The 21,973-nt window shown below is 43.6% G+C and overlaps 1 protein-coding gene across 1 annotated transcript in view; it reads left to right on the top strand.

Moving 5' to 3' along the window:
- AATF (apoptosis antagonizing transcription factor) overlaps positions 1-21,973 on the top strand; it is an 813,649-nt gene that overhangs the window by 413,410 nt on the left and 378,266 nt on the right. The window contains exons 5-6 of the mRNA XM_069614687.1: positions 11,404-11,518; positions 16,728-16,941. Of these exons, the coding sequence (XP_069470788.1) occupies positions 11,404-11,518; positions 16,728-16,941 (329 nt within the window). The remainder of the gene's footprint in view (positions 1-11,403; positions 11,519-16,727; positions 16,942-21,973) is intronic.

Here is a 21,973-nt window from a genome sequence, read left to right as displayed (position 1 = left end):
CATCTGATCTAACCAAATATGTAATGCACAACCTCCAACCGATTGTAGACAGATTCGCTAGAGACGTTCATCACTGGAAGCTTCTCCCTCTGACCCTCATAGGGCGCGCCGCACTCTTCAAAATGATGTCACTTCCAAGATTCTTATATGTCCTGCAGAATTCCCCACTCATGATCCCCACCTCTGAATTCACCTGCACTGAAACCCTCCTTAGGGAACTCATATGGGGGGGAGGCCAGTCACGCGTGGCACTAAGCCAGGGATCCCCAACGTGTAGCTCGGGAGCAACATGTTGATCACGGCACCCTAAATTGTTGCTCGCCAGTTGCTCTGGGCCATTGTGTGGAGGCCTAGAAGGAGGTGCTGAATGGATGAGACCTCAGTGCACTGTAGTCAGTACAGAGTCCCGGACTGTGCAAGAATGTTGGCCAATGAGCCGCTGTTTCCAGCTGGCTTATTTTTATACATGCAAGATTTGTGTTTGGTGCCACCATGCACATAGTTTTACAGTAAATGTCCTTACTAGTTATGGTAGTCTCATTGCTAAAACCCTGTCATCTCCAGTTACTTTGCCCAGCTGATAAATGTATTAATGAGTACATTATTTGAACCATGTTTGTGTCATGGAGAAAATTGGCCTATTCCGTTCCTTGGTACAGCTAGTATGAGCATAGTGGACAAGGAAGTGGTATGCATACCCAACTTTCCTTTATTAAATAATGTGCATGTACACTTTCTGTACAAGTGAGGTTTGTGTTTGATGCCACCATATTTATCGACAACATTCATTTTGGTGTCACCTGTATTTATATTACATAGTGTCCTAGTGGAAAAATGGTAATCGTTTGATACTGTGCCCATCTGGCACATGGTTAATGGGCAGATATGGTAAATGCATGCCCACATTTTTCATAATTAATTTTCCCGGTATTCCAATCCAATTAAGTTATTGTTAATTTAAGGCAATTTTTTATGCCATTTTGAAACTATAAATCTGACCAGCAGTATACACACCCCTCATTAAATCATGGTTGTTTTCTTTTTTAGATTCTGCATCGAACCATGGTGCATCCCTTTCTATAACCTGGAGCTCCTAAACTTGGGGGCATGGTTTGCCAATAGCTCTGTCCTGGATAGTTTCTCCTAAAGACTCAAACAAACTCACGCTTTCCTTTGTGGCCTCTGAACTGTTCAACAGTTTTAAAAGAATATCTTTATTTCTTGTGAATTAGTAATTCTTTCCAATGCCTCCTTTTCGAGCGTAGGCATCGCCAACCAGCCGCTGTGGCTGTCAGATATCTTCTTCATGGTGCCTACTCTGGCCATTGGAAAATGAACTCCAGAGGATTGTGTTTACTCTTTGTTCAATAAGAAATGTAACATTTCATAACATTCCTGAAGAAAAAAAACATCCACAATACAGTCATCAATGACTGTGGAACAGTATTGCTGATCTCGTATGCTTAGGAATGGACCATTTGCCATTAAAGATCCCATAAATTCCTAGGCAAAATCTCAGTAGATCTGAAAAATCAGTGCCCCGTTTGTGGCCCTTTTTACTGTCCATACATTTGCACTAATGTTTTGCTCAGGAACCTGAAACCCCTGGTAATGTTTACTTACTCCCACTCTATTTTTGAACAGCTGAACTGGTCCTATATGTCTAAAAATGTACTACTGACCACTCAATCTCCTCATTTCTTGGAAATCACTAAACGTCAAATGAAGTTAAAGGCCTTCCACATTTCCTTGACTAGAATAACACGTGGTCTAGATAACTATTAAGTACTGCAAATTAAATGTTCTATACACAGTTTTAACTTAGTTACATTTCTAATTTGTGTTGCAAACAATTTGTCCGCCAAATGTGCGCCGATATGTTCCGTCGAAAAATTGATGTTGCTCACCTTTTAATTTGATATGCCAATTTTGATCATTGCACACAAAGGGTTGGGGACCCCTGCACTAAGCACTCTGCAGAGGTTGGTCTGGGAGGGAGGGATTGGTTTGCCCCACCTCCAAACCTACTACTGGGCCTCACAACTGGCGGTAGTGAATGATCTGCTTCATGGGGATAGAGCACTACCTCACATCCGAGCTGACGTGGAACCTATGCAGGGCACAGACCCGTTGCAGATACTATACCAGTCCCCACGGAGACCTCCCCTGCCCACAATCGAGGCTCACATCACCACCATCTGGAGACGGGCACACGTGTTTGTTGGGTGGGGAAATAAAATATCTGCAGCGCAACCCCTATGGCGAAACAGTAATCCCCAGGAAATTGGGAAACTTGAACCATCGCCGCGATGGGTGAGGGTGGGGATCCTGAAGGTTGGAGATCTCCTCAGAGACGGGAAAGTGGCCTCGTTTGAGGACATGCAGTGCAAATTCCAATTGCCCACAACGGAACATTATCACTTCATGCGGCTGACCCATGCCCTGCGGACCTATATACCTTTAGAAGGCACGGTCCCTGACTATACACCGATAGAACGCAATATGTTCCCCGCGCACATCCCCAGTAAATGCACATCCATTCTCTACAACGCCATCACATCCTTCGCTACCCCCGAGTTATCGAAACCAAAGACCAGGTGGGAAAGAGATGTGGGTGAGATAGACCCAGAGGATTGGATCCAGGTCCTAATGCATCCGCGAGAGGTGGCCATCTCCTCTAGGCTCAGACTTGTACAACTCAAAATCCTTCATAGAGTATATTACCCTCGAACAGCATTATATGGTTGGAAGAGGGCAACAAATCCGAATTGTTTCCCGCTGTGGGGAGGAAGCAGGCACCCTCTACCATATCCTGTGGTCATGTCCCCGGATACGCACCTAGTGGAATGCCTGTTGCATGGAACTGTCCAGGGCACTCACCTGCTCCGTTGAGGGTTGTATACGAGTTGTTCGTATTATAACTGTTCGAATGACAATTGACCTTTTCACAATTGACCAAATTGTGAAGGTCAATTGTAACATATATGCGGGGGGAAACCCCCCACAACCCCCACCCCACCCAACCCAAACCCACCCAAAACCCTATATATATATATATATATATATATTTCAATTGTGACCCTTTAAATTCGGTCAATTGAACAATTATAAATGATCAATTTGGGTAATACCATTGAGCTTGATCCGAGAGTTCTAATTCTGGGCGTATCGGACTCATCTGACTCTAACAAATGGGAAAAACTGTTATTGAACACTGCGGCGGCCCTGATGAAGCGCAAAAGTGGGGAGTGCCCGACCCCCCGACACTTGAACAATGGATACTTGACATGGATGCATATGCCATGATGGAACACCGGGTTTATGGCGCTCGAGGATGCCCGGCCAAGGCATCCAAGATATGGGGGAAATGGGAAGAGACTGGACCTTGATAACCTGAGTCAATGGTGATTACAACGGGAGTGGATGATTGGGAGAAGGGGGGAGAGCGGGTCATGGTGGCTTGTGTTACTGAAAACACTATGTGAACTTGCGATTGACGGTGCGGTCTTGGAGTGCTTCTAAATGTTTAGTTTTTTACTTTACCTTGTGGGTGTTCTGTTTCCACCCCCTTGTCTTGTGTTTGTTTTGTTTATGTCATAAAATACAATAAAATGTTTTATCCAACAAAAAAAGTATGGAAAATTGTCACACATACGAGATATAACATTCTATAAGCAGAAGGCTGTTCCCACTATTGCCTACCCTGTCCACGTCATACTCCCTGAATACTGTCCGAAATTAGATCTTTTAAAAGGAATCATTTGGAAGAAGGTCCTTTGTCTACCTCAATCCTTTCCTATACAAATTATTCAACACAAACTCAGCCTATTATCTTTGAAAATTATTGTAGGCTGGCATATGATCATTTTATATCGGAAGTGTCTTTTAAATGAATCTACTACTAATTTACTACCAGCTTTGGCGTCCGCATTACAAGCCGAGCATGATCAATCTTTAAGTTCTTGGAAGAGCTATTGCCTTAACCTAATGCAGGCAGACATTGAGGAAAATCTACTTCATGCTCCTATAAGGGCAAAAAGAAAATTATGGGACTAGGATTGGCGTTCTACTTGGGAGGAGTTCAACCAGTGCGTTTTATTCAAGAAGGGAAACCTCAAAATTCTAAAGTATAAAAAACGGAATCAGATCCCATTATTTACAAAAATCCCCTGACCCCATCTATTGCAGTAATTACATGCGATTTAGATTTCACCTGTGGCCGACAAAAGACATTTTGGTCTCCCGTGCTAAATCCCCTCAATCACAACCCTGGTGTAGATTTTGTAAGAATGATATTCAAATAGAAACATCACCTAATAGTTCATTGCCCAAGCCTAGTTATCCAAAGAAAGTTTTTATAATTTTTTTTCTGGTTTTCTGCTTTTAACACCTGAAAGTATGTGGATCATGATCAGTAATGGACATTCTATTTTACTAAATTTCGCTGTCATCCATTTATTAAAATTGAATTTGATAAATTGTTTACATATTTGCTATCTGTTTAACATGTCTTTTAATCAATTGTATACTGGCTTTCCTATACTATTTTTATACTCATTTATGTACATTTGTATGATTTGTTGATGGTGTGTTCAAATAGCGATCTTTTATCCTATTCCTTTTCTTGAATCTGTAATTCAAATCTGTATAGTATGTGATTGGCCTGTACTTCTCTTTGTTGTTCTTAATGTTGTAAGCTTGAAATATCAACTAAACCAAAAAACACACATATATATGTAAAGCAGATTGGCACACATGAATTGGGCACTTCCGACCTGCACCCATCAACACCACATGTTTTTGCATGTACCTCTCCCACTGTCCCACTAATGACCCTCCCCACCACCCCTTTTCTCACAGCCAATCACAGCGACGCCACCAATAGTGGCAAAAGGGTGCTATACAAGGGCTCTTAACTGCCCGCACTTGTCGTTTCCATTTCTGATATTAGTCGTGCCCGGCCCTTCCTTTCATTTCACACTACAAAAATCCTTATTCGCCCCTTTGATTTGGGCTCTCCTACTCTCATCTTAACCCGCTTCACTCTGTCTATACCTCTGCTATTCATCTTCTCTTTTCCTTAGCCTTACGTTCCTCTATTTTTCCTGTTTTTTTTTTTTAACTGTTTGACTCTCGTTTTGTCTTTAACTTCCTCCTGCATTGTCTGCAAGTCCATGTTCTTTCTCCTATCACTCATCCCTAGCCCCTCTTTATTCTCATACCCGTCCTCCTCGCTCTCAATCCCTACAGTTTTTTTCTATCCACAGACCTCCATGCGCCCCCTCTTGCTTTCGTCCTTCTCGCTTTTAGCCCCCAAACACAGGAACTCCTTTCCCCTATTTGTTTCTTCGCCATCTATAAATGTTGTGCTCCAGTCTTATGTCGTCTTGTTTGCCCGCTTTCCAGTAACTGACTTCATACACTGACCCCACCCTTTCCAAAATCATTGTATGTTCACCTTTCCTAACTTGTTGATGTACTGTTTCAGATAACTTTTTGTGCAGTGCTTTGACGAAAGCACTCCATGAATTTCAATAAATCCTAAAAATGCAAATACTTAAATGGCTTTCTTTAACCACATTTGGATAGGCAACTGGATTCTACTGTATCTAGGCTTCAGTCCAATCCCTGTCATTGCCTGCTGGATGTCTAGCTTTCTATGTCTAAAATCTCACAACAAAACTGAGGTCATCTTTAGTGTCCCCCACCACCACTTGAGGCACTCACTTTTGGTCCCTCTCGCTTGGGGCTTGTCCCAACCCGGTCTCCTCTGTCACATGTCTTGACTTCCAGTAAAGATGCCCTTTCCTTCACTCCTACACTCTCTCGCCATCAATGTACATTGTCCCCCCGCCCCCACTCTCTCCTGCACACCTGCTGCCTCTGCACTGATCCAGTCATGGCTACACATGCCAATTCCCTTTACCTTGGATTTGCTGCTTACTGTCTCAGATCAATTTCAAGTTCTCTTAAAATCTGCAGCTCACCTTATCTTTGATCTTCCCTTTTCTACCCACATTTCCCTGTTGCTTGCTAAACTCCCCTGGCTTCCAATTAAAGATAGGGTCCTATTCAAAACCCTATCAATTCCACAGCCAGATTTCTCAGCCGAAGCTTAAATGCTACTTCCGTCTCTGCTAAATTTGCCCTGTAAAATTCTGGACTTCTATCCATCTGAAGAAACTGCCTCACTCACTGGGGCAAATGTTCCTTTTCTGTCCTTGCCCTTCTTATTTGAACAGCATCTTCATAACTAATCATTCATCGTGGACACATAATGTTGCTCTTCGCCAGGCCTCAACCTTTCCTCAATACATTTTTCTTCTGCTCCTGTGGGCTCTAGCACCTAGAAACCAATTTTGGTGAATGAGCACATCATAAAACGTACAGAAATATTCTCGGCCACTTGCAACATAAATCTTGCATTGACCGGCACAAGTCATGAGACTGTGCTGGAGTTTGGGAGGGGGCTCCTTGCCTGGCAGTCAGCCCTTGGCTTGTCTGCATAGCATTGATTTTTGTGGTTTTAAAGCAGTGGGCTAGATTTCATCTCTTATGAGCCTCTTGACAGTTTGATACATGGTGTCGCTCTCCCTGCATGAAGCTTAAATACTCCAGGGCTGCTTCTGTACTTCGTGAAGGGATGTATAAAATGAGAACATATGAGGGAGTGTTACCAGGAAGGCTGAAGGTGATTTACTGATGTAGGCTCCCAGCATTCATGTTCGATTGATATGCTGTCTTCATCCAAAGCACTTCTGTTTTTTTTCCAACAACAAACCAGCTCAAAAATACATGGGCCAACCTTGGAATAGATGAGATAGATTGTTGGAATAGATGTTCAAACTTTTCAAAAGGAAAAATGTGTGTATTATGTATATAGCCCTCCAGTTGCCTGAAAAGCAGATGTATGCAACATATGGTGGTGCACAACACTTCTCAACATAGAATATAATCGCATTTTTAATTTGATCAAAATTATTATTCTATGTGTAGATTTTCTGGCTTGGCTAGCCGTAATAGTCCAATTTCCCGATTCTAATAGTGGGCTCTCATTTTACGCGAGTAGCGAACAATCATGACCTGGGCCCAGTACAGCCTTTACATCATACACAAGTAGTTGGCAAAAGTTTGAGTCCCTCTAGTGTGGACAAAAAAAACCTGTTCATGGGATTTACCGCTCTGGCAGGTCTGCAATCACGTTTTGTCTCCAAGTACTGTACCATAGGAGACATTTGCATGTATGTCTGGTCCCACCCACGAGCACCGAAAAGCTGGACAATTCTGCTCTGAGCAGGAATGCTAACAGCAACCCCAATAAGGCACAAACATACTGCTGGGGTTGCTACCAAACTCCTCACCCACTCCGAGGACCACAATCTAACAAATGTGCATCACCGTGAACACTCAGTCTATTCTTCCTCGCTTACAATCAGGTTTTCACCCTCTTCATTCAATCAAAACTGCTCTGCTTTCTGTTTGTGAATCTCTCCTTTCTGCTCCCTATTGTAAACATTCTTCTTGGCTTATTCTATCGGATCTGTCGGCTTCTTTTGATACTGTGGACTATACTTTACTCCTACCTTCTTTTTCTTCTTTAGTTTTCTCTGGTTCTGTGTTATCCTGGTTTTGTTCTTCTCTATCTTATTGCACATACTCGGGCTCCTGGGCTGGGACTTCTTCGAACACTTAACCTCTTCTTCATTGTGTTCCTCAAGGTTCTGTTCTTGGCACTTTCCTTTTTTTCTCTTTAAACTTCTCCTCTACTGGCTAGTATCTCATCTTTTGGTATCGCCCATCATTTCTGTGCGGATGATACCCAACTCCTTCTGTCCTTTTCTTCTTTCACATCTTCTATTCATGGTAATCTGGTTTCTTGTCTTCTATTAAAAATTGGATGTTTGATCCCTTTCTTGTTTTGAATGTGTTGAATACTGAAGTTTTTTATTTTTCCTGGCTAATATACTATTCCTCCTCCTCCTTCTCCCCCTCCTTCTGTTTTGTTTCCTTCCTCTCTTCTTCCTGTCTCTACTTCTGCTCGGAATCTCGGGTTGTGTCTCAATTCTGATTTCTCATATTTCGATCACATCATGCGCTTGTCGTTTTCATCTCTTTAGTATTCTGAAAGCTTTCCTTTCTCACGTGTAATGCTACAAAACCTTTGATATCTTCACTTATTTTTTTCACGTCTGTTATATTGTTCTACATTTCTCTTTGGTGTACCTGTTTCTCGTTTGGCTCTTTTAAAGTCTGTTTTTAATGTTTCTATTCATCTTATATATTTATGGTCTCCTTGTGATTCTGTTTGTCACTATCCTCTCTAGGATGGTCTCTTTTCTATTCCTGGCTTAAATTTAATTTCTCTGCCTCATTTTTAAATGTTATGGTCTTGCAACTGCTTATCTCTCATTTCTTTTTATGTTCCTACTTGTGTTTTAGATTGTCAGGGTCAATGTTTATCATCCGTTCCTCACCCCCCCTTGAGGTCAAACACGCTTTCGTTCTTTCTCTTTGGTTGCTCAGCTTCACTGAAATTCTCTCCCTCTGTCTTTTTGCTTTATTACTTCTTGCTCACTTTTTCGTTCTTCTCTTAAGTATTATCTTCAATCTTTATGGCAACTATGTAAATTTGGCATAGCCTGTGATTGCATATTCAATTATAGTGTTGGTGTGTTTTGTTCAGTGCTTTGGCATAAAGCGCTAAATAAACTACAAATGAAACGCAAACAAAAAAAATAGAGGCCCAAAACCCGACCACCATGTGTCAAGTACCGCAACTAAATATAGCCTCTAGTCTGTGGAGATGTAAACATCACTTTCCCACGGAACATCCTTGAGGATAGCCCAACTCAAAGTAACTGTCTTGCCGCGAAGACCACCGCCCAAGCCAAGAAGCCATGTAAATAGGGATAGTTACCCCATTTTAAAACATGCCCAAAACATAACCTGTTCTATATGATGAGCAAACCCGGAGAAACTCACTTGTTGCAGATGTGTCTGCTTTTGCAGAATCCCTGAAAAGACTAATGCATCCCCAGCATGAAGTTCGAGCTTCACAGTCGACTGGGAGGTCCAATCTTCAATAGATGATTTACCTGAATACATTGTGACTGACAAAAGTCAAAATGCAGAGTCTATGCAGTGACTTAGCCAAGGTCACTCATTCCATGAGGCAAGGCTTTCTCTTAATCTGGTCGGGATGCTCTTGCAGTATTCCACCTCTCCTCCTCCTGCACAGTCTCTCCCAAATTGAGGGCGAGCACAGGATGTTTACTGTTTGTAGCTTTCAGTTAACCAAAATGTATATAGTACTCGGGACAGCTCCAATGATCAATAGCACAACAGCTTTTGCTACCATAAGGTCTGGGCCATCTTTTATAGTAAAGGGGCAAGTTTGTTTACTCCGGCTGACGTCCAGTAAACTAGTTTATGGGCAACTTGCTTTGTTGGTGACAATGTGAGATGGTAGAAAGCCAATGGTATGCTGCAATACACAAAAAAGTTGACTGGTGGCCACGGATTGCTGGGACTGGAGCATAATCCACTTGCACATGCCCTGGACTAACCTTCCACATGGGGAACTCTGGCATTCAGGTATTGTCCTGTTAATTATTCTTAGCCACTATCGACACATACAGGAATTGATGAAAGGTACGTTTTCTCCTTGACAATCCAGTGGTCATCTGACACTTTGATGGATTGCTGACTCTGCTCCTCTGGTGAAAAGAAATCACGCGTTGTAGTCTTGACTCTCCTATTTGCATCTGTTATGCACAATCGTTTTGAGCCGGTGGACACTATTGTCGTGAAATGTCTTGCATGAAAACAGTGTTTTGGCTGTGATTACATCTGTAAGGCGAGAGAGCAAGTTACATGCATTCTAGGTTTTGGAGCAATACTCTTTCTGTGGACCCATTCTTACTATATTAGGATGGGTCTAAAACAAATGACCTATTTTCTACTTGCGTACCAAAACCCCAACACATTTTGCGTAGTTAAGTTCAGGAAAACACATGGGCAAAAAACAGCCTGCTTGTTTCATGTGGAATGAAGGTGTGACGGACTGAATGTCATGGGAAGGGGCATAGTTTTGCACCCACCTCATCTCCCCATCAACAGAAGCCCCACCCCCACTTTTACATAAGGACATTCTATTATATAATTGCATCTTGTGTGTAGCTGGTTTTTTATATATATATATATATATATATATATGTATATTTATTTGTTTTTCCACTTTGATAGGAAAGGCTCTGAGCAGACAGTATTTTATTAAAATGGAATTGACAATAGATTTTCGACATCAACAAAAATCCTTTTTTTCCCATCTTTTTTCTGAAACTGACCTCCAAAGCAGAGCGTACTCTGCATCGTTTGTTGTAAGAGGGGCTTCATTAACATGGCCAAGATTTGAGAACCTCGGGTCTGTGTGACTTGCTCCCTTTCTCTATATAAGCAGGGTTCTGAGAATGCATTAGTTCTCTGGGGGTAGTCCCTTGCATTATGGAAGTATACAGCATTCAGAGGATCATTCCAGTGGGGTATTCATGCACCATCAGCAGCTTTCCAGGGACATGTGCCTGTAGATGTCTCCTGTACAGCTGGCACTGGACTGTGCTCCCCTACTTTCTGTAAGCATTACTCCTTGCTTTACAGCTCTCAATCTAATGCTATTTTTTACCAGGTTTGTTTGCTTGAAAAATATGATTGGCTAAGTAGAGCAGAGGTTCTGCAGTCATGTCGAACACGACTTCTGGGTTCTTTGTACTCCATCCCAGGAGTCTTGGGGATGGGCACAGGGTGTACTGCTGAGTATACATTTTTCACCATATTGGTTCTTGCATTGTATCCCTTGTCCATCTACAAACAGATGAAAAACCTGTCCTCTTTCATGACTTCTACTATTTGTACTATCAATTGTATAGCTTCATCTAGGCACACCTCCAAGTTAGGGATGGGCTTGTTTACCCTCAATCCCCCCCCCAATAGTAAAATCATGTCTAGTTTTAATCATAACCCCATAAACTGTTGAAGCCCATTATACTCAAACCCGCTCACACATTTTGTGGCAATTTCAAAAATCGTACTTGATTTTATCATTTTGCAGTATAGCAAACCAGCGCTGTTCAAAATGATGTGGAATGGAACACTTTAAAGCTAGAACAATTATGAATTATTAATGTAGATTTTGGATCTATTGTCTAATGATATGTAAGGAAATATCTTTTAATCCAAGTCTTGCTTCTGGAATTTTTTAATTATGTTTGCTTATGATTGCAATTAGATTGCGGATCAGCCCAGTAAAAAGTCTTACTTTTGCTCCTCTCTTGATATTTTCTTCCCTTGTGTGGTACATGCTTACTTGATGTGACCCAAAACCATCCTGGCCATTCTATTTTGCAGGTTACAAGGCACTGAAGGCATTGATGAGATCTCTGGTAGACCTTCAAGATGAACTTTTGCACCAGTATCCAGACACACAGAACTTGGTAGATGGGAAGAAAGCCAAAGATGACAGGTTAGAAAAAAGCCCATTCAGATTACAATTATCATGATTGTCATTTTAAATGTAGACAAGAAACTAGCATATCGGCATTGGAGACAATTCTCCTCTCGTGGCCCTCTCTATGGATTTTCACCATCTTAACTCTTTTTGTATTTTATTTGAATTACTTGAGCTTCCTGATCAGAAATGATGCACATATGATCTTTCTACTTTGACTCAAGCAGTATAGAAAAACACATTTCTGGGATGGGGGTCAATGCAGGCTGTCAGGTGGGATAATATCTCAACAATAGCAAATACATAAATCATTATTCTTTTAGGCCCAGATTCCTGTAGGTAGTGACCCTAAATGACCTAAGCAGCTTGACTAAGTGATGGTACTCTGAGGTACCTGTTTCAATCTAAGGGCCTTTAAGGTGCAGAGGATGCTGGCAGTTCTGATGCCTGATGAGAGCCCATGCTCATAAGCGGTGCAAGGAAAGCGAAGGATCTCACGCTGCAGGTGATGCAGTTGTGTTACAGGCTAGAAGGGTGGTGAATGGTTTTGCAGAAGCGTCCAGAGGTTTCTGGGCATAGTGAGATACAGATAATGCTAAATTAGTGGGAGAAAGACGTTGACTTATTTGAATACCAGCATGAGCAACTGATATAGGGAATCAGACTCCCTCTGCCTGGTGTCTGAATGAAGGTGATGGAACATAGAAGGTTGAGAGAGGTGACACTGGTGAGATGCAGTATGTGTACAAGGGGCTGCAAGGAATAGACTCAAAGACTGTGAAAGAGCCTTTTTCAAATAATTTAGTTCACAGTGACAATTTGGAACTGTGATATCCCCTTGGGATGCAGCTTTCTTTCTTACAGAAGCCAATGTCTGGCCACTTTTTCTTTGCAAAGCCATTATATCTCGGAACATTGCACTTCTCCCAAGGTAAGCATATAAATCACATTACTTTGCTAACTTATGGGTTTCGGCTTTAACATTACTTCATGCACAAATTGAGCTTTTGGACTTATTCACACACTATAGAACATATTGGGAGTGTGTGACAGTACAATGGCACTTACGACATTTGAATAGAATATTAAAGTGTGCATTTTTGGACATGCATTGGGGTGATCCTGGACGCAGTGCAAGCGTAAGGTCATCCAATCCCTTGTTAAATCAAGTAGCTCTATTTACATTTTCAGTTGCTTGCTTATGCGCTTGGTTCAGAGTGTCAAACTGTTGACTCCTGAGATGTTTCCGTCTCATTGCCCTCCTGCATTTTTAGGATGTTGGCTGTTGAATAGGTACTAGAATTGAGGTGGTTCCAAGGTCCGAGCTCCATGACTTCTGATACAACAGATGGTCCCGTTTGTGACTAAAGTAAATTGTGGTCCCTTTTGTGACTAAAGTAAATTGTGGTCCATAAGGTGTGCTTTTCCGGTAGCTCCCTGTTTAGTCGATGCTGACCACAATGGATGTCTCTTAATTGGTTGGGCATGCCATTCACAAAAACACTTGCAAAAGGGAAGAATATTATCGGTTGTCTTGAATGCAGACAAGTGCTTTTCTTGCAATTGAAGTGTATTCTACATATTGACAAGTCTAAGGACTAAAATCTGAATGTACAAAATTAATTAATTATAATTATCCTTTTGTTATGCGCTTAATACCGGGGACCGGTTTCTAACCGTGAGCCCATGATTCGAACCTGTGTTGCTGTGCTTTGCCTTGCTTCCAAGACAAACGTGTTGCCCCAGAACTATCCTCCCTGCCTAGCTAATGCAATGTTGACCATAAAAATGTAGTGGAGTGTAGGTTTGGGCTATTTATTGAATTTTGGAGATATATCGATGTATATTTTCAAAATCGATATATTATAGTACCATTTTTTTATTTACATTTTGATATTTACACAGCTGTGTGTATTCTCAAACAGAGGAATCCTGTATTTGCACTTCATTTTGATCAATGTCTTATAAATAAGTGTTTGTGACATCTCCCATGTAGTTGGCGGCTTACAACTGAGCATTTAACACACATAAACAATATCGAAATATATATCGTATGTCACCATTCAGCCCAAAAATATTGAGATATGACTGTTGGACCAGATCGCATAGCCCTAGTGCAGTGTGCCGCATGCTCTTTGGAGGGTGATGCTAATGCATGAGGTTAGACTCCAGTGCATTGAATATTTCTCACAACAATGCCTGTGGGACGGTTTGAACATCTGGGTCATAGTTCAGCTTTCAGACCAAATGGCTAAGTCATAATGAGTGAAAGCCTAGGGTTCCTCTGATTTTAAAAGCCTTCTAATCTTGATAAAAGACAAATGGTTTCTTATATGAATCCATATTGAGGTGAAGAGGATTGTTTGCATATTTTGAAACGTACCAGCGACAAGTCCTCAAGGTAGTAATCAAATTCTCACAAATTGAACATCACTCCAAGTTTCTCATTTACCCATGCCAAATACACAAATATGTTATGGAGGTGCAGGATACTGGTTAGCAAAGCGCACACGTGACCTGGGAGAGTAGTAACCCGGGAGAAGCTATCTCCATATCTGGCTGTTCTGGAGTGAGACCTGAGCATTAACCAAGTTCATGGACAGATCCTGTATCTTTGGCCAAGCAGACAAACAAATGAAAACAAGGGGGACAAACTTAGATGAGAGCAGGATGGCCCTGGAATAGCCCCCTCTTTCCTATAGTCCTTATCTGTTTCAACTCTGCAGCCAGGCCATTAATCGAAGCAAAGCATGAAGGTAACAGTTGTAACACACCGAACAATGATTGTATGGGCTGACAACACACTCTCATAGGGATTCGTTATTGGACCTGACTGGGCTTCCTTAATCTGTGCATAGCCACTTCTGGATGACAGACTACAACTACAGATTCTAGGCACCCATGGAAGGGAAAGCAGATGGGGTCTACAACCACTGACGTTAAAGAGGGTTAACACACCTGACAAGAAAAGGAAGCCAAACTTCTCTTAAAAATAACATGATACAAAAAGAAACATCAGTTATGTTCATAAATGTCAAGGGTCAATGCCAAGAAAAGAAAATCAGAGGCGTTTCGACGGTATGAGGAAATGAAGACAGCTTAGTGACAAAGAAGGGTGATGGATAAGCAGAAAACTATCACTGACGGTCATGATGGCTGAAGGCACCTTTTGGACTTACCAAGCAACCGACCTGGTGGGTTGCTGGTATCCCAGTACCCTTCAAGGCATCAGCAGAAACCCACAGCTAAGCGGAAGCTCCTGGCGGTAAACTGGGCCTTTTACTACTGCATCTGGCAGAGAACAGTTCCAGTATGTAAGGTTTGACCTAGCAGATATCGCAGCAGGAGGATTCAGCATGTCCCGACAGGACCCTCCACAAACAGAATACTCAAACCGGGATATGCCCAAACCAGTATACCCAGCCAGTATGACCAGGGAAGGGTTTTAAATTGTGTATATCCCAGGAAAACCCCTTCAGCAGGTCGGCGCACCAGATTTTTAAAGTAGCAGTACAAAGCAGCAAAAGAGAGAGGCAGGAAGCAGGCCGAGCCTAGGTATCACTGCGAAAAGAGGCCGACCAAAAGCCAGCCTATCAATCACTAGCCGGGGCTGGAACAAAGCGTCAGATAACCAACCATGTTAGTTGGAGATTAGAACTCCTACTCAGCCTACAGCGACCCCCCCAACAGGAAGTGAGAGGGGGAGAGCTCAGGGCCCTACACTGCCCTAAACCAATATGGAGCCTGCCATGGGGGCTCACAAAGATCTCACTTTGTCAGAACTTATGTTTTCTGCCTTCCACATGGTTGCCCGGTACTAAGGGAGACCTACAATCCAAAATGGTTAAGAGCAAGATTAATCACATTGAGGTCTGAATGGCTACCAATGCAGTGGTAAGGCTAGCACCACTGAGGAAGCCAAAACTTAATTTCAGATGCCACCAGCCTATGCCCCAAAACTAAATGTATGTAACATCGGTGTGTCTGAGGCATGACTTGAACTGGACACCTTATGGGCGTCCCAATACCACATACCTTATGTAAGGCAAAAAGGGTTGAAATTGCAGGGGGGCTTCAGAAGGAGCCCCTCTGTCCACCAAAAACAAGTCGGTGATGCAAAAAATAAAGGGGGGAAAAAAGCAAGTTAAGGTTCCTAAAAAGTGCCACTAGAATCCCCAAAATAGAAATCTTGTTTTAACAGTGGACAGAAGAGCACAGGAAAAGTTGATTATGAGAAAAACCGAAGACAATGAGTACTAGCACACAGCAGAAAAAAGAAGAGTGGGGGAAAAGTTGAGTCCTGGAAACCTGGCATAGGAATACAGAGCTGATATGGCATGTGAAAGTCAGCCAGTGCTAAGGACTAGGGAACCCACAAAGGGTGCTGACAAAAAACCAAAAAAGTAGGTGAAAAAGAATATTCTTAAGGAAGCGTTGGCCAGATTGCATAAGAACAGACAAGATCAAAGATTTCACAAAACCATCTGAATAATCAGGAGTGCTGAGTGGGTACAAGGAGAAAGCCGAAAAGGACGGTTCCATGTAATTTAATCGTGGAATGTTTTTTACTGCAGATTTTTTAATGAAAAACTCTCAAATATTTATTGTTTTTATGTTTGGGGGTCCCCATCCAAACCCCCGGTCCCCTTTAATTTTTTTATATATTCCTGAACACCCACAACTCATATATGTGTGTGTGTGCATGTATGTATGTATGTATGTATATATATATATATATATATATATCTTTTTTTTCTACCGCCCCTAAAAATGTTGATGAGTTTGTTTTGTAAACAACCCGCGATGAAAGGACGTTGTACCAAAAGGACATGGCCCAGCTGGCATACCTCTTGGATCTAGTGCTATCAATTTAACCAGCAAACCAAAGCTCCTCTCCAAACTGCCGTTGTCCTTTCTTGTGTTGAACCCGATCTGGAAGTAAATGATCGGCTACAGTTTGTGCTGTGGTCTACAGATCCATGATTTTCAAGCTTGCACATCTGCTGGGTAGGGTTCCTCTGAGCTGTTCACACTTAGTTTGGTTTCACCATTGCACCCCTCCTTTCTGCACCTCTGTGGCATGTCAGTGTTGCTGTCAATAGTAATCCAAGAGGCTTTCTAGTAACTGGGACCAAGTGTGCAACTAGGCCACAACCTGTTGGTCACTCTTATGTGATAACACATTCATTCTCTAATTTCTGTTTGAAAATGATTGTGCTTACAGCGACGAGGAAATCCCCAGTGATGAAGATGCAGTAGGTGAAGAAGAAGAAAAGGAGGAGGAGGAGAAGCGCAAAGGCCCCCCAAAGCGCAAGCTGGAGATGGACGAGTACCCAGAGTTCATGTCAAAGAGATTTGCCGATTATAGAACCCACAGGAACAGCACCTTGCAGAAATGGCACGACAAGACCAAACTGGCCTCCGGCAGGTTTGGAAAGGTAAGCCAGTATGTCTGTTTCACAGAATTGTTTGAGAGAACATTTAAGCAAGTCCATGCACAACCAAGCTCTCCTTCACCAAGACTCCTTAATAACTCACGGTGATGTGTGCCAACCTGCATTCTTTCATGGACGAAGATTTTAAGTGATTTTCTGTGTTGCATTATTAGAAAGATTTATAAGGGAGACCACACTTCAATTATTTTGTACCATTTGAGTTTTTAGTCGATCTAGATTACTGTAAAGTGCTGCTTCGACTACGGTGTGGCTTCAAGGTTTGCTGACCAAATTCATTTGAATTGTACCCATTTAAAAGGTTACAAGTTATGTTATTTTAATTGGCTTTTATAATGTGCTTCAAAGCGCACAGGCATAAATGGTTCTGCATACCCATAATTGATGGACACTGTTCAAAAGCTTTGCATTTGTAACTGAAAAGGTTTAGCCGCTGTGACACAAGCCATGGGACAAAAGTAAAGGAAAGCACAGGAGGTACCTGAAGGAGCCATGAAGCCTCAAATTGGCACCCTGCAGGAACCTTTCATAATTGTTCTTTTAAATTGTTTAATACTGGAGACCAGTCTCTAAACGCGAGCCCCGGATTCGCACCTGTGTTGATATGCGCTGTCTTGCTTCCAAGACAAATACGTTGCCCCTGAGCTATCCTCCCGACCTTTACCTTGGAGATAAAAGGGTCTTGGGGGAGGGGTGTGGGGGAGGTGACTTTGCAGATTGCACGTCCTTTGCAAATTAAAAATGACCTGATCTCCTGTTTGATTGCTTGGAGGCTCCGTGGTTGATACCGGGTAGCAGGCTCGAGAGTGGTGTTTCAAGGCCAATGTTTGGCCTGGATGGACCTTCTCTATGGATTTCTGCTTGTGCGTTTGGGGTGGTTGCACTGCTTTACTATTGGGACCCAGAGAGCTGGTGGCAGTAGGACCTGCCATTGCGTAGGAAGTGTGGTGAGGGCATCTTGCTGCAGTAATCCGAGAATGTCGGGCAGCTACCATCAGAGTGCCACCTAATTTCAAAATGGTGGATCAGGTCAGAAAGTAGCCGTCGGATCTGTGCTTAAGTGGAGGGAGAGGAAATGTATAAAAGAGGTGATGGAGGGATAAGGGTCTGAAAGGATGAAGGGAGGTGGAATCTGGATTGAAGGAAGCCAGACAACACTGATGGGAATGTTAATAAGGAAACAAAGCTGACTGAAGCAGGGGGAGTGGAACGGAGCCCAGAGAAGCCAACAGAAGGATGAGCCAAACCGTTACAAGGTGTAGAAGCACAAAATTGGAACCGAATGAAAACGGCAAGCAGAACGAACAGAAGACAGGCCATGACAGGCAGGATGCGATAAAAAGCAGAAAAGGAGGCAACAGAATGGGAGGGAAGATGGGCACAATGAGCGGAAGTGGTTTATGGAATAGAAAGAAGAATTTAAGAAGGTCAAGTGACTCGGGAAGAAGTAGAGGATGAGAATAGATTAAATTGGGAAGAGACAAGGAGAACCTGAATTTGGGAACATTGACAGAGGCCAGATTGGAATATGTAGAGGAAAGGTAGCAAAGAAAGTGAAAAGGTGGGGGAAAGCGGAGTGAAATGGCAAAGTGGAAAAGGGTAGACCCGGAGTGGGAGCTACAAGCAGCAAGAGGATCGAGGATTTGAAGAAAGTGTTTCAAGACCACATGGTGGAAGATATAGAAATCTTAATTGGGAAAGTATATTGATATCCAAGAAGCTCTTAGAAGAAGGGAAGTAACCAAAGGCACGAAGGGGCAAGCGAGGAAAAGGGAGTGTGGTGGTGGGTGGGCACAGGAAGAAGTGGAAACGGAGATCTGTGGGGAGGTGAAAGAGGTGAGTAAGAGGGAGGAGACCGGAGATGAGATGTTGGAGGGGATAACCAAACCCCCCACTGGAGGAAGGGGAGAGTGGGGAAAGTGGGAAGAAAAATGAAAAACCCCTTGTGACTTAATTTGTCGAGGAGAAGTAGGGGAGAGGAAATGAAATGCCGACCAGAAGGAGGGACTAAGCCCAGCAGGGCGGTGCAGTTATGAACAATGGAGAAAGAGAGGAGGGGCCAGAGGCAAGATGTGAACAGTTAGTTAGAGACCAACTAAGATAAAGGAAGTTGAGCAGAAAAAAAAACAGGAGATTGAGCAATGTCTGAGCTCAGGAGACGGTCACCTGGCATGGCCAAAAATAGAAAAGAAGTGGAGGCTGCGATTGCTAAATGAACTGGAGAAGGGAAAGAGAAGTGGAAGTGGAAGTGGAAAAGGGTCTGCAAGCGCTTACCAAGAAGACAGATGTAAGATTCACCTGGGGATTAACCTGTGAGGGAACATAAAACAAAGTGTTCCCTAGACATTAATCCAGAGGAAAAAAGGAACCAAATCCTGGAGAATCTGTTGCAGTGCAAGGAACACTTTGAACTACACAAAAGAACTTGATATCCATCTTGACAAATCTAATAAATGTACTTAATTTGTATGGGTTATTTGTAACACCATATTGCATCACATACCCTCGCCCCATGGGAACGAAGGATGTTAATGTTAAAGGACATGTGTACCGTGCACTATCACCACCGAAGTGGTGCCCTGGTGCTCTGGCGGCTCTGAAAAGGGAAGGGAGGGGGCGGTAGTGGGAAGGAGCTGGAAAAAGTGCAAGAGAGCAGTGATGTGCTGTTGGCAGCCTCAGCCCGGTGGGTCCGTTGGCTGGGCCTGGGGTGTTTTGCAGCCGGTAGTTGTCGTGCACTGTTGTGTGAGTCTGTGCGTTTTTGTTTTGTTGTTGCCATATAATGAATTTTGTGCGGTTTGTTGTGCTGTAGGTTTGTGGTTGTGTTTGGTTTGGAGTTTGAGAGATGTATGCAGAGGGGGAAATTGTTAGTGCACTTTATTAGTTGGCATATCTATCCTGACTTGAGGCAGTGGGTTTTTGTATTCTCCCCAGATGGGTTTCGGTAGCACCCCTATGCCTCTGTCATGATCTGGGTCCATCCAGCCTTCAAGGTCCCTTTCACATCTAGCCCCCTCCTCCCCCAGCCTGCCTCGCTGCGCTACCTATCTTCCCTTCTGTAAAGACGCCCGGTGGGGGGGGGAAAGAGTCTGTACTTCCGCTCTCTATATGGTAGAGGAGAGGCACAGAGGACCCCAGCCAAGATTCTCTATTGTGGTGGCAATGGACGAGCAATCAAGGCCTAGCTTCTCAGGAGGTGATGCAGGCTGGTTCTTAAGTACAGTGTAGTCGCCAAGCTCCCACAAAGGAATGTCCGCACACTGTATCGGTTAAAACACAGTCTTTATATAATTCATATTCAAAGGTATATACAATATCACAATAACTCCCTTTGTACTCAAGAAATCAACAATGGTAAATATATACAGTTCTAAAGTGGTACCACAATGATTATTGGATCTCATTAAAGTGCATCAACTATATGGTCAAAATGTCACACAGATCAATAAAGAGGAAACCAGCAGTAGAGAGGGGAAGGAAAGCAAGATGGTTGAACATTTGGCAGAATACCGGTCACTACTGTTAAACACAGCTCTGTGTGGAAATCCCCCTCACCTGGCCAACCTGTAGAATAAAGATACAAGCCCAGTCCATATATTGTTTACACTAGACTTCCCAATAGTTCTGCAACCCCAAAGTACCTGGCGTTGTAGCGTTCCTCGTCGGGGGAATAGACGCCCCTTCTTGAGTGCCCTCCCTTTAGGGCAGGAGTCACGGGTCGTCGAACATCCGACGGAGAACAGGTTGAGCTACGACGGTGATGTGGCCGTGTCGTTCCTAGCGGTTCTTGTTGACGGGGAAGCGTAAATGTCCTGCAAGGAAGAGGCGTGCGGGGCACCTCTGTGTCGATAGTTCTGGACTGCAAAGAGTTTGAAGAACTGTGGCCCAGCAAGGGCGTTGAGTCGTCGGCGTCTCTGTAGTCGATGGGTGGCGGGAAACCCACCGGTGGATGCTCCTCGGCACGTCGACGGTCAGGCCTTCTCCAGCAGGATACAGCGGCAACGACGCGGACGAGAGCGTCTTTGGATTAATTAAAGTTCTTAGGCAAACGGAAGCACAGCGGCTCCAGTCGGCGACGGCTGTCGCCGACAGTGGCGGACAACGGTCCGGGCGCTTCTCTTTGTGATTACGCGGCAGTCCCCGTCTCGGGTCGACAGCCTGTTGAAGGTCTGTCTACCAGGGAGGTTTGGCAAAGGTCTGCTGGTGCACGATGGTCCCTCATAGCTCGAGAAGAGGGTGCCTTACCAGGACCTCTCTGGGTCAGTCCTTGGAGGCACAGCAGCTTTCAGAGTGTGAAGGAGAGCAACACCAATTCTTCTCATCCAGCAGGGCTTCAAAGTCAAGCTTCAGTTACTCCAGTTACTCGTCGTAGTGGACTTCAGCTTCTGAACACGATTCCTAGCAGTGGGAGGTCCCCAGGTATACTGTTGATCTCCCATTCATTCCGCTAGGTCATACTCAAGCATCCAATCGCGACTAAGGGCATTCAGGCAGCCAATCAGGCACACAGTGCATTCAGGCCATTCACTTCTCTCCAGACACTCACAACAAGTTGTGTATTGGGACAAGTACCAAGCCATTCAACACTCCACACTGCATTCATACCGGTTTCGGGCTGTCTCAGTCATTGTGTCAACCACCAGATACTAGACACTCACAACATAGAATGCGTATTCATCACACACTCCATTCACCCAGGTCTCATCAACGGGCGTATCCACAACATACGGTCGTTGGGAAGGCTCCAGCCAGTATGGTCAGCACTTCCGCACATGACCATATATGGAACCTCCACCCAACAGCCAGTCAGGGGGGAAGAGACAGAGTCGGGGCTTCCCAGGACTTCGGGAAGATCAAGTTAACAGGCGATGGAAGGCAAGAGGCCATGGGGGCAATTTTGTCTCCATCAGGAATCTACCGATTCCAATGACAGGGCCTGGGCATCCCAAAATGGAGGACGCTCAGGGCCACAGTCAATTCAGCACAGAGCTGCCACCAGCCCGTACCCTGCTCTGTGGGT

Source organism: Ambystoma mexicanum, chromosome 9, assembly GCF_040938575.1.
Source record: "Ambystoma mexicanum isolate Mex_15411 chromosome 9, UKY_AmexF1_1, whole genome shotgun sequence".
In the NCBI taxonomy this organism is placed as follows: domain Eukaryota; kingdom Metazoa; phylum Chordata; class Amphibia; order Caudata; family Ambystomatidae; genus Ambystoma; species Ambystoma mexicanum.
The sequence above is the reverse complement of the archived record's forward strand: the minus strand, read 5'-3'. Positions and strand labels throughout refer to the sequence as shown.